The sequence below is a fragment of the Scyliorhinus canicula genome, chromosome 17 (genome assembly GCF_902713615.1).
Source record: "Scyliorhinus canicula chromosome 17, sScyCan1.1, whole genome shotgun sequence".
NCBI classification, from domain to species: Eukaryota; Metazoa; Chordata; class Chondrichthyes; order Carcharhiniformes; family Scyliorhinidae; genus Scyliorhinus; species Scyliorhinus canicula.
This window is the reverse complement of record NC_052162.1, coordinates 95758181-95774914: the sequence shown is the minus strand read 5'-3', so window position 1 is coordinate 95774914 and position 16734 is coordinate 95758181. Positions and strand designations below refer to the sequence as shown.

Below are 16734 nucleotides of genomic sequence, written 5' to 3'. Positions count from 1 at the left end.
CATGACACCAGGAAGTGAGCTCGGTGGTTGGGATTATTAATGATATTTTAGATAAATAAAAATGCAATAATATTGCATGTAATAATCACATATTGTTAAAGAGACATCATAACATCATATACAGGGGTTTTGCTGTGCATATTTGTAACAAACTATCTGCTGCGTTTAAGTTGGCACACAAACCTAGAATCAAAAAGAGAATCCCACCATTGTTCTCCCACTGGAGCGGAATCGCGTCTCGTTTGCGCTCATGCTTGGAGCAGCGGCCTGAGGCGATTCACTGTCCCTTGCCATGCACATGTATATGTAATAACCTGCCTGCTTACCATTGGCTGGGGACTAATGACAATCCCACAATCCTATGGGAGTATGAGCTTCCCCAATGAGGGGGGCGGAGAAATCATTAGCAGACTCCCTGCATAAATAGAGCTGGCCAGTTTGGAACCAGCAGAGAGAGAGAGGAGTGAGCAGCAAGGGCTGCTGCTGCTGCTGTTGTATATATATGTTATTGTAAATAAATGTTATTTCTTTGTATCCTGAAAACTCGTGCTGGATTCTTTGTGGCCCTCACAAAAGTATACATGGAGGGAATCGTGAGGGCATGAATCCCACCATTAGACACCATTTTGAATGGGCAGCCCGATAGTGAGATCAGGCAGCTGCCCCCCACCCCCCACCCCCCCCCCCCCCCCCCCCACCCCCCCCACCCCCCCCACCCCCGCCAAGGATCTCAAAGTAGGATTCAACCGTGAGGGAAATTAAATTAAATCCAGATATCTGGCTGTCTGGAAGTTGTCAATTACACCTGGTCAGAGCTATTTCTATTTGAAGCGAATAGAAGCCTTGCAGATGAAAGGATCTGAGAGGGTTTGAACCCTAATCTGTCTGGACTGCTCCTTAGATTTTAGGCAGGGGTGACTGATTCGGGGGTGGGGAGGGACCGGGGGAAGCGGGGCTGAGGGTGGAGGAGGGGGGGGGGAAGCAGGGGTCACTGATATGGGGATGTTCTCTGTTAGTGGGGGTCACTGTTACAAGGGGGAGGTCTCTGTCACAAGGGGGGTCTCTGTTACAAGGGGGGTCTCTGTTATAAAGGGGGATCTCTGCGGGGCAGGGTGGGCTGGTGGGTGGTCTGGGCAAGAATTGCATTATGGGTGGCCTCAGTCAGTTGGGGACCTGAGCATTGGAAGGGGGCATCAATCCTGTTCATTCTGCATCGGGAACTCTGCTATTGGCAGAGGGCAGCGGAGGATCCTGCCCTATTCATTTTGCTGTCAATGTCATGGTGCAGTTGCAGGTTGTGACCACTAAGTGCCACTGTGGAACCATTACTTGAAATCCAAAGGCAGTTTACTGGCGCCTCAATGGCTTCAGGCTGGGTTCCCCAAACGTTTCAAACAAATACATTCACCAGCTCCATGACCCCCTCACATTAGCCCCTGGCCAAGGCCACCCTCCCATGGCCACTTCACATTAACCCCTGGAAGTAGTACTCACTTTAGGAGTGCGTCATCTAAAAAGTTATCTGATTAAAAAATAATTTAATTCTTACCTTTTTGTTGTTTTGAATGGGAGGAATGAGGTGAAAAGCTGACTCTCACATCAGGTGCACACAAACACACACACATCTCTCACTCTCTCCCCTACTCACACTCAGCCCCCCCCCCCCCCATCTCACACTCAGCCCCCCCATCTCACACTCAGCCCCCCCATCTCACACTCAGCCCCCCCATCTCACACTCGCCCCCCTCTCTCACACTCGCCCCCTCTCACACTCACCCCCCACACTCAGCCTCCCCTCTCTCACACAGCCCCCCTCACACTCAGCCCCCCTCACACTCAGCCCCCCTCTCTCTCTCTCTCACACAGCCCCCCTCTCTCTCTCTCACACAGCCCCCCTCTCTGTCGCACCCAGCCCTCCTCTCTCTCTCTCACACTCAACCCCCCTCTCTCACACAGCCCCTCTCTCTCTCACACACTCAGCCGCCCCTCTCTCACACACTCAGCCGCCCCCTCTCTCTCACACACAGCCCCCCTCTCTCTCTCACACAGCCCCCCTCTCTCTCTCTCACACTTCCACTCCCCCAACACACTCCCACCCCCCCTCAACACACTCCCACCCCCCCTCAACACACTCCCACCCCCCTCAACACACTCCCACCCCCCCTCAACACACTCCCACCCCCCTCAACACACTCCCACCCCCCCTCAACACACTCCCACCCCCCCTCAACACACTCCCACCCCCCCCTCAACACACTCCCACCCCCCCTCAACACACTCCCACCCCCCCTCAACACACTCCCACCCCCCCTCAACACACTCCCACCCCTCCCCCCAACGCACTCCCACCCCCCCAACACACACCCACCCCCCAACACACACACACCCCCCCAACACACACCCACCCCCCAACACACACCCACCCCCCCAACACACACCCACCCCCCCAACACACACCCACCCCCCCAACACACACCCACCCCCCCAACACACACCCACCCCTCCAACCAACATACTCTTTCCCCCACATACACATGCCCCCCACGCACTCTCACACAGTTACTCACCACCCCCACCACACACACACAGACAGAGAGATTCCCCTCATATTTTAGTCATTCCAGTGACCACGTGACCCGCTTGGTCTACATTTTCTAATGAGGCTAACTTGCTTATTCTTTAGGGAATGTAGATGTAAACAGTCAACAGCTTAGAACAGCCTCAGACACTGAGTTTGAGATCAATTTATAATCAGCAAAGTGGTTAATTGAGCTTTACTGATGCTATGAGACCCAGTCAATAGTAATTCCATTTCCGAGCAGGGGAATGACTAAAATAATAAAGGATGTTACATTGGGGCAAAAACATCAAGAGGAAAGTAGCGTTAAATGTGAACAAAGGGGATGAAGTACAGAGTACTAGAAATACACTGGGGGTGGGGGGAATTACAAGCAATTGTGTAGGAGGAAAATTGCACAAAGAATTTGATAAAGTTTCACACAGAAGATTAAGGATGATGGGATTATCAGGAGGTAGCAAAGTGGATTAGAGACTGGTTAGAAAGAAGTAAACACAGAATGGGTGTTCAGACCAGATTCCCCATCTCTCCCCCCCCCCCCCCCGAAGTAGATCAAAGTGGGAATTATTGTTCCGGAGTCCAATTCTCCAATTCTGTTTAGTGTCTACATCAATGGAATTGATCATCGGGAATGGGGGGGGGGGGGGGGGGGGGAGGTTGTGGGGAAGTATCCTGAGTTCGCTGAAAGACCAATGATCAAATTGCAGTTTGGTAAAATTTCGCTCAACATTGAACATTAATTTAAAAGGAATCAATGTCATTGCAGAATTTCAAAACCAGAGGAATTAGTAAAAATGTCAATTAACAAGAGCCGAGCTGCAGAGCTCACCAATCAAACTTTGTTTTACCTTTTTGTTTAAGAGACAGACACGGCCTCAAGTCCAGTCACCTGTAAAGTGGTGGGGGTCTGGGCCTGAGCGAAGGAATTGGGTTTAACTAACTTTGCATTATGTCTTTGGTGCCACACACAGTCGGTAAGGGCCTCAGCGGAATTCAGACGCAGACACGCACACAAACAGACTCTCTCGCTCACACACACCCTCATAGTCACCCAGACTTGCGCATTCAGGCACACATACAAAGATACACTCACACATGCACAGACACTGACAAGCACAGTCCCTCACACACGCAGACACTCTCTCTCTCACACACACACACACACACACACTCTCAAAATGCACAGACACTCTCACAGACTCTCTCGCACACAGGCAAAATGATACTCTATTGAAGGTCAGAAAGGAGGGAAATGGCTTCAGGCTGCATTAATTGCCATCTAGTGGCTGTGTTAGCAACTGCATCCTCCCATGGAGAAAACGGCCACTGTATTTGGTATTTGTATTATCATAGATTATCATAGAATTTACAGTGCAGAAGGAGGCCATTCGGCCCATCGAGTCTGCACCAGCTCTTGGAAAGAGCACCCTACCCAAGGTCAACACCTCCACCCTATCCCCATAACCCAGTAACCCCACCTAACATTAAGGGCAATTTTGGACACTAAGGGCAATTTTGGACACTAAGGGCAATTTATCATGGCCAATCCACCTAACCTGCACATCTTTGTGACTGTGGGAGGAAACCGGAGCACCCGGAGGAAACCCACGCACACACGGGGAGGATGTGCAGACTCCGCACAGACAGTGACCCAAGCCGGAATCGAACCTGGGACCCTGGAGCTGTGAAGCAATTGTGCTATCCACAATGCTACCGTGCTGGGTTATGTTGTAAGGGTAGGTTGGAAAGGCCGGCTTGTTTCCACCATATTATCTTGTAACACGCTTCAGACACTGCATTCAATGCCCGAAGCAATTTAAAATTAATATTACTGTGGAAACTTCCGTGAGCAGAAGATAATTCAATCTGTGTTCACAAGTGTGGGTAATGTTCATCGAGGCAGTCCCAGTCTGGTGTGGATAGTGGCACTCACCTCTGAGCCGAGTGGGCAAGGGTTCAAACTCCACTGACTCTCTAGTGCAGTACTCCAAGAGTGTGGCACTGTCAGAGGTGCCACCATCTGGATGAACCAGTAAACTGAGGAACTAAGTCCCATACAAGCAGAAGAGGTCTCCTGATATAATTTGAAGAGCACAATTCTCCCAATGTCCTGATCAATATTTGTACCTCAGCTGGTATTGGTTAGACAGATTATTTTGTCTTTATCATATTATTGTTTGTGGGATCTTGCTGTTCAGAATTGTATTGGGGCCTCACGGTAGCATGGTGGTTAGCATCAATGCTTCACAGCTCCAGGGTCCCAGGTTCGATTCCCGGCTGGGTCACTGTCTGTGTGGAGTCTGCACGTCCTCCCTGTGTGTGCGTGGGTTTCCTCCGGGTGCTCCGGTTTCCTCCCACAGTCCAACGATGTGCGGGTTAGGTGGATTGGCCATGCTAAATTGCCCGTAGTGTAAGGTTAATGGGGGGATTGTTGGGTTACGGGTATACGGGTTACGTAGGGTTTAAGTAGGGTGATCATTGCTCGGCACAACATCGAGGGCCGAAGGGCCTGTTCTGTGCTGTACTGTTCTATGTTCTATAATTCCATTTCCTACGTTAGGAAACGGAGGACAATGCCATGAGCTACTGTTGCTTCACAGAGCCAGGGACCTGGATTCGATTCCCGCTTGATTCACTCTCTGTGGGGAGTCTGTACGCTCTCCCCCTGTCTGCGTGGGTTTCCTCCTAGTTCTCTGGTTTCCTCCCAAGTCCTAAAAGACCTCCTTGTTAGGTGAATTGGACGTTCTGAATTCTCCCTCTGTGTACCCAAACAGGCGACGTAGTGTGGCAACTAGGGGCTTTTCACAGAAACTTCATTGCAGTGTTAATGTCCACCTACTTTGTCCGATCTTTAATGAAATGCACTTAAAATCTTTTGTTTCAGAATTTGCAAGCAAGGATAACCCTCCTGTACCTGCCACTGCTGAAACTGCTGTTTGAAAATGTACAGCGGCTGATTGGAAAGAATCTGTCTACTTCCAGCATGAACTTCTCCAGCAATGTGAGTTTCCAGCCGTTGATCACCCGGGGTCGGGGTGCCGTCGCCCGGGGGTCGGGGTGCTGTCGCCCGGAGTCACAGTGCCAGTCGTGGTGCCATTGTCTGAGGTCGTGGTGCCCGAACACTGCCCAGGGTTGCAGCGTCGTCACCTGGGGTTGCAGTGCCGTCTCCTGGGGCGGACAGCCGCTACCCAAGGGTCGCAGTGCTGTCTCCCAGGGTCACCATGCTGGTCTTGGTGCCATGCTTGGGGTGATGGTGCTGCCGCCTGGTGTCATGGAGCCGGCCACCGCCCAGAGTCGCAGTGCCGCCTGCCAAGGGTAACAGTGCTGCCCGCCCGGGGTCGCGAGTGGCGCTGTCTCCCTGACTCGAGCTGCAATCGCCCGAGGCTGTATTGCCACCGAGTGGTGTTCTCGCTTTGTTGGGGAAACTTTTAAAATGTTTCAAATGTAAAGGGAACCATTGAACTGGACTGAAACAAGCTCTCCTGAGCATTAAAGCAGAATTGTACTTTGTAGTCTCATAGAATGCAGGAGGCTTCACAGGGTGATTCACAGTTTGACTCATAATGACATGGACATTTCTTGCATGATCACAACTAACCAATAGATTATTTTCAAGCAAATTACTGCGGATACTGGAATATGAAACGGAAATAGAAAATCGCAGCGGTCTGACCGCTTCTGTGGATAGAGAACAAAGCTAACATTTTGAGTCTGGATGACTCTTTGTCAGAGCGAGGACCTTAAACCTTTTCATCAGGAGGCTTTCATAGGATCGCGCAACCCATGTAATGAGGAGAAGGGATGGGCTGTCCCTCCCCCACCCAACCTGTGTATCCCCAGTGGTTGTCAACAGTGCTAAGTCACAATTTTGGGGAGTCAGTGGTATTGTTGCTAGCTGAGTAATCCTGAGACCGAGTCAAGTTCTGCGGATCTGGGCTCGAATCCCGCCATGGCAGATGGTGAAATTTAATTCAATAAAAATAAAAATCTGGAATTAAGTGTCTAAATAATTACCATGAAACCATTGTTTATTGTTGTAAAAACCTATCTGGTTCACTAATGTCCTTCAGGGAAGGAAATCTGCCGTCCTTACCTGGTCTGGCATCATGTAACTCCAGATCCACAGCAATATGGTTGACCCTTAAATGCTCTCAGGGATGGGCAATAAATGTTGGCCCAGCCAGAGACACCCACATCACATGAACAAATTAAGACAAACAAAACTAATCCCCATTTCCTTCCCCTTAACTTTTAGTGTTCTACTGTTGACTGTTTCGATCCCAACAGCATCGCCAATACTGTTGCTAATATTAATGAACCACAAGCCTTCCCTTATATCGGTCAAATGACCACACAATCAGTTAGTTAGTTCAAAAGATGGTTTATTTACATACACAAAGGTTACCTCGACATGCAAACACAATATCTACTACGGGTTAAACTACACCTATCAGCTACAATAACCTATGCTTAACTTCAGGGCGACTGGGACCTGTGCAAATGGGTAAGGCCTTTATCTGGATTTCACTTGGCTGGTTTGAAGAAAGTGGCTCTGTCTCTGCTGGGCTCATCCGTCAGGTAGCGATCGTTGGTCTTGAACTTGGCTGGCTGTTCCTGCTGCAATTGGGTTGGCACAGACCGGATCCAAAAGAGACAGAACACATGGCTGTGGTCTCTTTTACCCTCTGGGAATTCGCGCTCTTTGGGGCGGTGCTTAACCTTGGACCCAATAGCTCGACAGGGCTCTGATCACTGTCTTCGATTTCGGCCAATAAAGGTGGGGGTGCCTTGGTGGCTGGGCGGGTCCTTAGCGGTCATTGACCTTGGCAGTTGGGCTTTCTGAGTAAAGGGAGTTACGCTGATCAGTCTGTGGCCCAGTGGCTTGATTGGAGTTCTATTGTCCTGGGAAAATGGGCCATTAAAATGCAAATGAGCGGGGGTTTCGATCAGGCCTGGTTACCTGTATTTCAGATAGACATAGGCTCTGTATATGTCTGAGTTCTGGGTTGGCCATAATTCCCCTGGTCCATTGCTGGCGGCCATCTTAGATGGCTGCACTATGGGCGGAATTCTCCGCTCCCGCGCAGAATCAGGAAGGCCGTCGTGAACTCGGCTGAGTTTCACGACGCTCCTCGCACCCTATTCACACACCCCCCCCCCCCCCACCCCCAGGGGGCTAGGAGCGGCGCTCCGTAAATCTCGGCTGCCGGGCCTTGACGCTTGCGTCAAGGCGGCACGCCGAGAATGACGTGACGGCAGCGCCTAAGTGACATCAGCCGCGCATGCGCAGGTTGGCCTGCTCCAACCCGCGCATGCGCGGCTGACGTCACGACGGCTGACAGATCCAACCCGCGAATGTACGGTTGCCTACTTCCCCTCCGCTGCCCCGCAAGACGTGGCGGCTTGATCTTTCGGGACGGGGGAGGGGAAAGAGTGCATCGCTTGGAGACGCCGGCCCAATGATCGGTGGGCACCGATCGCGGGCCAGTCCCCTCCCGCGCACGGCCGTGGTGCTCACTCCCCTCTCCGCCCCCCACAAGCCACAAATGAGCATTTGGCACCCATGTTCACGACGGCAGCGATCAGGTGTGGTTGCCGCCATCGTGAACCGATCGGGAACGTCAGGCTGCTCGGCCCACCCGGGCCGGAGAATCGGCGGTCGCCGTGATAAACAGCGAGCGGTGATTCATCCGAGTGGGGGGTGGGAGAATCGTAGGGGGTTCCAGGGCGGCGTGTCATGAGTCGCCCGGCCCACCCGGCCTGGGGAGCGGAGAATCGTGCCCTATATTCTTCCTTTTGAACTATGCATGTATTCAGATTATATAATCTCTATCTCAATCGCCACTTCTTAAGCATTTCCAGGTCAACTGTACATAACGCATTCTTCCCAATTCCCTAATTCATTCTTCACATTTGCAAACGATCTTTCTCGCTTCACTCGTTCAGAAGTTCTTCCTGTTTTGTCAGCTGTCCTCAGTTCAGTCTTAACCTTCTCCATCCCTGAGGAATAAAGAGCGCTTGGGCCTTTCCCCAGAACTGTAATCTTTTATCCTCTCATGCGCAGAGATTCCTAACTTTCCCTCACCCGACCTTACTCGAGTCAATGACTTCAGCAGGTCTCAGTGAAGGCCTTCCTTGCCCACCTGACTCTTGGTCCTTGTTGTCTTGACAGATTGCCAATGGAAGGTGATTCAATCACACAATTCCAAGATCAAAGCAAATTCAATTAAATAATTTGATTTTAGGAGCAGTAAATGAGAATGATAATAAAATTAATGGGGTTCATTTATGGCCCTTTACATAGACTAGTCTTTGATTCTCTTGGATATGGAAGATTCAGTGTCATCTAATTAAGATGAGTAGATGTTTTGATAGGACAGAGAAAGGAAGAGAAATATTTCCTTTGGTGGGGAAATCATAAAATTGGCACAATGCAGTTCAGGGTTCATGTCAGGAAATGCTTCTTCAGCACAAAGGGAATCTGGAACTGACTCCTTCAAATAGTAGCTAAGCTTAAGGGCCAAATTAAAGTTTTGAGATTGACAGAGTTTTGTTAGGTAGGGTGTTGAGGCTTATAGAGCAACGGTGGATAAATGGAGTTAAGATATAGATAAGTAATTGAATAGTGGTTGAATGGCCTGATCCTGATCCTGTGTTGCAATGCAACACTTTAATAAAACAATGCACCCTACACCTCTCACGGTGAGCAATGCCATAGAGGGTCTGCTAATTCACCTTAAGTTCTATGCTGCTTCAATTGCTTATTTGAAGGACAAAATCCTTGTATCGATGTTGATCCCCAACAGACTGCAGTGAACCAAGAAGGTAGCTCATCACCACCTTTATAAACCAATGAGGGATGGACAATAATTACCAGCGAATGACGCCGCATGTACCAAGAATTAATTTTTTTAAGGTTGAAGAATAAATTTTTCTGGTAAGTAGGAATGATAACTTCAGTGACGTCTGGTTACCATCCTTTGGTGTCCGATCCGGGAATGTTTAACTCAGTTGGCTGGACAGCTGGTTCGTGATGCAGAGCGAGGACAGCAGCACGGGTTCAATTCCCCTACCGGCTGAGGTCATTCATGAATGCCCAGCCTTCTCAACCTTGCCCCTCACCCGAGGTATGGTGATCCTCAAGTTAAATCACCACCAGTCAGCTCTTCCCCCTCAAAGAGAAATACAGTGTATGGTCATCTGGAACTATGGTGACTTTACTCATCTCACTATTTACCACCTTTATTTCAAAATGACTTTGCAAAATTTTATTACTCTATTTAAAATACTTTCAGTTGTCAGGATGATCGATACATCTGTCTCTTCTGGATAAAGTGGTTGGTAAAAACGCTGGGATGGGGGGGGGGGCGTTGGGGAAATGAAGATAAATTATTTTAAGCATGAATTGTCATGGTCGGGAAACACACTGCCTGGAAGACCAGGGAAAGCAGATTCAATTCAACCTTAAAGGGAATTGGAGAAACAATTGGGAAGTTAAGGAGAGAGTCGGGGAACGGGATTAATTGGACAGCTCTTTCACAAGTTTGTCTATTAGCGGCACGCGTTGAGAATCCGTGATACGTGACTTCTTGTTCCTTTTTAAAAAAAACAGAATGTTCGCGATGACCTGGCATTTAACTTCTCACCGGCAAGTGGGGCTTCAATCTCTCACAAGTCAGGCAGCTTTGTCGACAAGGAAGCCCTTTTAGGTAAATCCTCTACTCTTTTATTGGCCGTCTTGGTTCTTCGGAAGGTAGAAAAATATGACAATTTTATGCTGGTAATTTTTCCACACACATTAGATTGTGTCAAATAATCAGCAGCATAATTTAGTATAGCAACCGGTGTTGAATCTGTCTCCTCATGTGGAAGAAGTATGTCTTCTAAGGGAAAATTAAATATCACCATTCCCAACCCCGGGATGCTCCAAAACATCTTCCAGCTCCTGAGGCTCCTGGTAAATGTTGTCAGCTATTGTAATGTATTGTAAACACAGCAGCCTATTTGTTCACCACATTCTCCACACACAACAAATGGAAGCGTGGCCAGATGATAACTGTTGGATGAGGGATAAATATTGACCACGACACGGAGAACTCCCCTTTCCTCCTTCGAAACAGTGCCATGAAAATGTTTACATTCACCCGGAGAGGTCAGATGGGGATTTGGTTTAAAATCTGACCTGAAAGACGTGGCCACAAGGAGCCTCTCAGAACTGGCGTGTCAGCCTAGATTTTGCACTCAAATCTCCGTAGTAGGGATCGAACCCACACCTATTTGGCACAAGAGAATGAAATATCAATTATTTTATTAAATTTAATCTCCTGACACTCCAATTGAAGTGGCGGCATTTGAACTAATCTCCCTAGACTTACTAGTCCAGTATGTCAGTTGGCACAGTGGGCTGAACAGCTGGCTTGTAATGCAGTCCAAGGCCAGCAGTGCCGGTTCAATTCCCGTACCAGCCTCCCTGAACAGGTGCCGGAATGTGGCGACTAGGGGCTTTTCACAGTAACTTCATTAAAGCCTGCTTGTGACAATAAGCGATTATTATTATTATGAACGCCTAGTCAGCTCTCAACGGTGGCTAAAAAAACTGGACCAGAAGCCATAACTTTTTTTTAGTTTTAATGCGGTTCAGAAAGATCGATTCATTCAAGGAGTGATAATATAAGAAATAGGGCTTGGTTAATTTATAAATAAACTTTATTCAACGGCAGAAAGGAAAACAATATATAAACTTTCACTTCAGCTCTAACACAAATAGTTTACATGCAGTTTCTTAACCTTAACACACTAGTTCCCATTAAACATCACTTTCAATAACCATGCCACTCTTATGCCACTTACACAGACCGCACAAGGCAGTACTTGCAGTTACGAAGCAATTTTTCTTCTGTTAGAGACATTTGTTCAGAACACCTTTCCAATGCCTGTCTCGGTGACAACTTTCAAGTTCTCTGGTCGATTTCCTCAGTTTTCAGCCTTATAACTGTAAAAGCAGCATTTCTTTCTCTCTCTCACTCTCTCTCTCTCTCTCTCTCTCTCTCTCTCTCTCTCTCTCTCTCTCTCTCTCTCTCTCTCTCACTCTCTCACTCTCTCACTCTCTCACTCTCTCTCTCTCTCTCTCTCTCACTCTCACTCTCACTCTCTCTCACTCTCACTCTCTCACTCTCTCACTCTCTCACTCTCTCACTCTCTCTCTCTCTCTCTCTCTCTCACTCTCTCACTCTCTCTCTCTCTCTCTCACTCTCTCACTCTCTCACTCTCTCACTCTCTCACTCTCTCTCTCTCTCTCTCTCTCTCTCTCACTCTCTCACTCTCTCACTCTCTCACTCTCTCACTCTCTCACTCTCTCACTCTCTCACTCTCTCACTCTCTCTCTCTCTCTCTCTCTCACTCTCTCTCTCTCTCTCACACTCTTTGAGCTCTGTCCAGCCCCTCACACAAATATTCTCCCCTGAGTGGGCAGACATGAACCCATTATCATTACCTTGGCTGTCTGATTTTACACTCCCGTTTCTACAAAAGAACATAGCTATGCCATTCGTATGCAACTAACCTTCCATTGAAGGCCGAATAGGTCATCCGACTATGTGACAGGCTAATAGATGGTCAAACAAGGTTGTCCTGAATGACAATGAATCTTGAGTGGATCATCCTGGCTGAACGGGGGCATCCTGTGCACTAACAAGGTTAAGTCTCAATGAGACACGGTAACTCAGAATGTGGCATATCCCTCTGACACTGCTGTTAGCAGCCTTTCCCTCAGTCTGTTTAACCCCTATATTGCCTGCTACATCTTGGACCCCATTTCTGGATCCAAGTTCCTAATATCTCCCTATTGAGACAAGTAACATTACCAATGTGCTCCTGTCACACTTTCAAATCTCTCCATGGTCTCCCTAACTCCATGATCCCCTCCAGCCCCACAACCATATCTGTCCTTCTCTCATTCTAACCTCGTGCACATCCTCGAGTTTAATCGCTCCACCATTGACAGCTATACCTTCAGCTGCTGAGGTGCCAGGTTCTGGAATTCCCTCCGTCAACTTCATCATCTCCCTGATACCACACCGTCTTCTAAATGAGATGATGGAGCCAAAGAGATGCTGAGGTTTAGGGTGGAAATACTAGAACTTAGGGCCTCAGCGGCAGAGGGGAATAGCTGACCAAGTTTCTAATTTTCGACCATGGCATCTCCATATACGTCTCAATGTCAAATTCTGATGGTTAATGCTGGGACATCAAAGATGCTATATAAATGCAGGATGATGTAGAATATCACTCTTGTGCCTTGGTGACACAAATTGAATAGATTTGTCAAGGTGACATCTTGGAGCATAGTCCAGTTTGACGACGACTTCCACTGACATGTATTCTCCTGGTTTGGACAGGTGGTTCAGGGCTCCATTGACCTTGTTAGTTGCAACAACTGAACAAAGAAAAGTACAGCACAGGAACAGGCCCTTCGGCCCTCCAAGCCTGTGCTTTTCATGATGCCCTAACTAAAACCAAAACCTTCTTCCTTAGGTCCATATCCCTCTATTTCCTCCCTATTAATGTACCCATCCAGATGCCTCTTAAATGTTGCTAATGTGCCTGCTTCCATCACATCCTCTGGCAGCACATTCAAGGCACCCTCAACTTTCTGTGTGAAAAACTTGCCCAGAGCATCTCCCTTAAACTTTCCCTCTCTCACCTTCAACCTGTGCCCCTTTATAATTGACACTTCCACCCTTGGAAAAAGCCTCTGACTATCCATCTTGTCTATGTATCTCATAATTTTGTAGACCTCTATTAGATCTCCCCTCAGCCTCTGTCTTTCCAGTGAAAACAATCCTAACCTCTCCTCATAGCCAACACCCTCGAGACCAGGCAACATCCTAGTGAACCTTCTTTGCAGTCTCTCCAAAGCTTCCACATCCTTCTGATAACGTGGTTACCAGAACTGCATGCAATACTACAAATGCGGCCTAACAAAGGCTTTATACAGCTGCAACATGATTTCCCAACTCCTGCACTCAATTCCCCAACTCCTGCACTCAATTCCCCAGCTGATGAAGGCAAGCATGCCATATGCCTTCTTCATCACCTTGACCACCTCTGTTGCCACTTTTAGGGAAGCCTAGATCCTTGTATATGCCAATGTTCCTAATTGTTCTGCCAGTTACAGTATAATTCATACCTAGATTTGATCCTCCACAATGCACCGCCTCGCATTTGTCCAGATTAAACTCCGTGTGCAATTTCTGTGCCCAAGTCTCCAACCTATCTGTATCCTATTGTATCCTTGACAATCCTTGGCACTATCAGCAACTCCGTCAATCTTCGTGTCATCTGCAAACTTAATAATCAGACCACCTACATTTTCCTCCAGATCATTTATATATGCTGCAAACAACAGAGGTCCCCTGCAAAACATCACTCGCTACAGATCTCCATTCTGAAAAACACCCTTCCCCAGCTACTGTCTGTCTTCTGGAACCAAACCAGTTTTGTACCCATCTAGCCAGCAAACCCCATTGTTTCATTTTTAGTTGTTTCAGCACCAGCCATGGAATGCATGGCACTTTATTTTTTTTTCCTTCTGTGTATCATTTTCCACGAGCCTGTTTTAACTTCCTGATGTGTCATTATGATCATGTTCTGCACGCATACAAACTTTTGCCAGCTCATTTAGCAATTTCTAAGCCACTTCTGGTCCCTCCCTCACCACCCCCCACCCTCCGGCCCACACACACACACACACACACAAACCCCTGAAAGGTTGGTATCAGTTGCAAAATTGACGCACCGCATTGACTTTCTGAATCCAGCTCACCAATGTTGAAAGATTGACAACACAGTGAGGTGGCTGGCAAACCTCTCCTTTTTTGTACCTACAGCTTATGGTGTTCCAGGACTAAAGCGAGATGATTCCAGAAGCTCCTTGATTATGGAATTTAACCAATACCCACCCGAGAGGGCTGATGAAAAACGGAATTCTGTCGACTATGTAAAAGAACATCTTTCAACTCTTAGCATCTACGACGTTTAATATCCGCGTCTACTTCTGATGTCATAAAGTTATAGTAGAGCACATTCCAAACCTCCCATGGTTAGACCAACCCAATCCTAAGGGGCTGCTTTAGCACACAGGGCTAAATAGCTGGCTTTTAAAGCAGACCAAGGCAGGCCAGCAGCACGGTTCAATTCCCGTACTAGCCTCCCTGAACAGGCGCCGGAATGTGGCGACTAGGGGCTTTTCACAGTAATAAGACTACTTGTGACAATAAGCGACTTTCATTTCATTTTCATTCAAGTACCATAACTGAAGGTCTATGCCCAGACCAGGGTGCATGTGATGCAACATTGCTCTTTCCTCATGTTTGTGTGTGGCACTTTACATTTCTCTGCATCAATGGAAATGGAGGACCAATTTGGAAACCAGTGCAAGGATCTTGAAATGACTTCTCTGGGGGACTGGGAGTCATTGGCATTTGGTAAAAAAAAACTGGGTGATGGGGCAGCACGGTGGCGCAGTGGTTAGCACTACTGCCTTACGGAGCTGAGGACCCGGGTTCGATTCCGGCCCCGGCTCACTGTCCATGTGGAGTTTACACATTCTCCCTATGTCTGTGTGAGTCTCACCCCTACAACTCAAAAAGATGTGCAGGGTAGGTGAATTGGCTACGCTAAATTGCCCCTTAATTAATTGGAATAAAAATAATTGGGTACTCTAAATTTATTTTTAAAAGAACAAGGTGATGGGAGTTGGTACAAGAATGGAGAGCACTCCAATAAATATAGTGGAGAGAATGGGGCACTGAATTAGTTTGGAATTTTTCTAGCAAAGGCCTGGTGCAGAAACAAGGAGCCACGTGATATACTTTCTTGATAACGGGTGGGAAACAGAGAGAAGTAGACCTTGGAAAATAGGCAACAGGTTTAGATAAAGGATCTGGATCGGCGCAGGCTGGGAGGACCGAAGGGCCTGTTCCTGTGCTGTAATTTTCTTTGTTGTTCTTTGTTGATAAACAAGGGAGAAGGTGGGAATGTTTATTAATCCACTGGGCATGTTTATTAAGGTCACAATCAGATCAGTCATGTTCTTATTAGTTGGGGGAGCAGATGCGAAGGACATGTGCCCTCCTCCTGCTCCTAATTCATATGTTTGTGTACAAGTGGAATGCCTTGTGATGCAACCATCTCCAGTTACTTGTGGGGTCCAGGTTTAAATCTATCCCATGTTCAACAGATGCAATTCTCCTCCCTTGGCTGTCTGTACAGATCCAATATAAAATTGATGTAATGGGGGAGGGCGAGTGACTAGAACTGGAGAGTTCTTTCAAAGAACTAGCACAGGTATGATGGGTCAAATGGCCACCTACTGTGCTGTAAGGTACTATGGGTTCAGTGCCAATTGATATTCAATTTGATAATTGCATTCCAAGGCTTGCGTTCCAAGCTTCTTGAAGATGAGTTGGAGTAGAACAGAAAGAGCTTCAACCTGCGTCTGGCCTGGATTGTTCTGTGTGGACCACTGCAGATTTATCCTCGATGATGCCCAGAGGATTATAAAGAAATAGGTCTGGATGCTGGTGAATGTGATTGTATGCTGATTTTGTCCTCTTCTTATTTGTTCTTGAACATGTTTCTTAGAGTCACCATAGAAGGAGCTCAACCGAAAGCAGCATATCTCAATACAGCAAGCTGGATCAGTACGAAACAAGGAGTCTCCTTGTGTGTTTCCTTCACATTGTTAAAACTATCTCGGAAGGTACGTTATGTTCATCTTTGCGATGTATTCTGAGAAAGTACTGATTTTCAGTGTCATACCAGGAAATGAAATGTATAGGCAAGGAATGATGACCTGGACCATCAAACCTGGCCCATACCTCAAGATGGCTGCAGCATTGTGACCAGACACCTACCTCCCTTACCCATGTCGCCATCCCTCTCCCCAACCCCTGACCCCCATCCCGACAGCCATGGGGACATAAAGACAGAGGAAAACCCAGAGTCAATAAGGATAAGAAATGTGGTGATCCTCGCCTGTGTGTGTACAAGTACCACCAGGGGGCAGCGCGGGGACAGATAAAGGGAACGCCGAAGGTCCGCCTTCGGCCACTTGCAGCTGGAGGGTTGAAGAGACAAGGTGTGGAAGTTAACTG

General features: G+C 47.8%; 1 protein-coding gene across 3 annotated transcripts in view; it reads left to right on the top strand.

The window, feature by feature from the left end:
• Positions 1 to 16734, top strand: part of dock11 (dedicator of cytokinesis 11) — a 321886-nt gene that overhangs the window by 172217 nt on the left and 132935 nt on the right. For all 3 annotated transcript variants that reach the window (XM_038774333.1, XM_038774332.1, XM_038774334.1), the window contains exons 32-35: positions 5463 to 5579; positions 10191 to 10287; positions 14467 to 14576; positions 16223 to 16340. In XM_038774333.1, coding sequence (XP_038630261.1) covers positions 5463 to 5579; positions 10191 to 10287; positions 14467 to 14576; positions 16223 to 16340 — 442 coding nt within the window. The remainder of the gene's footprint in view (positions 1 to 5462; positions 5580 to 10190; positions 10288 to 14466; positions 14577 to 16222; positions 16341 to 16734) is intronic.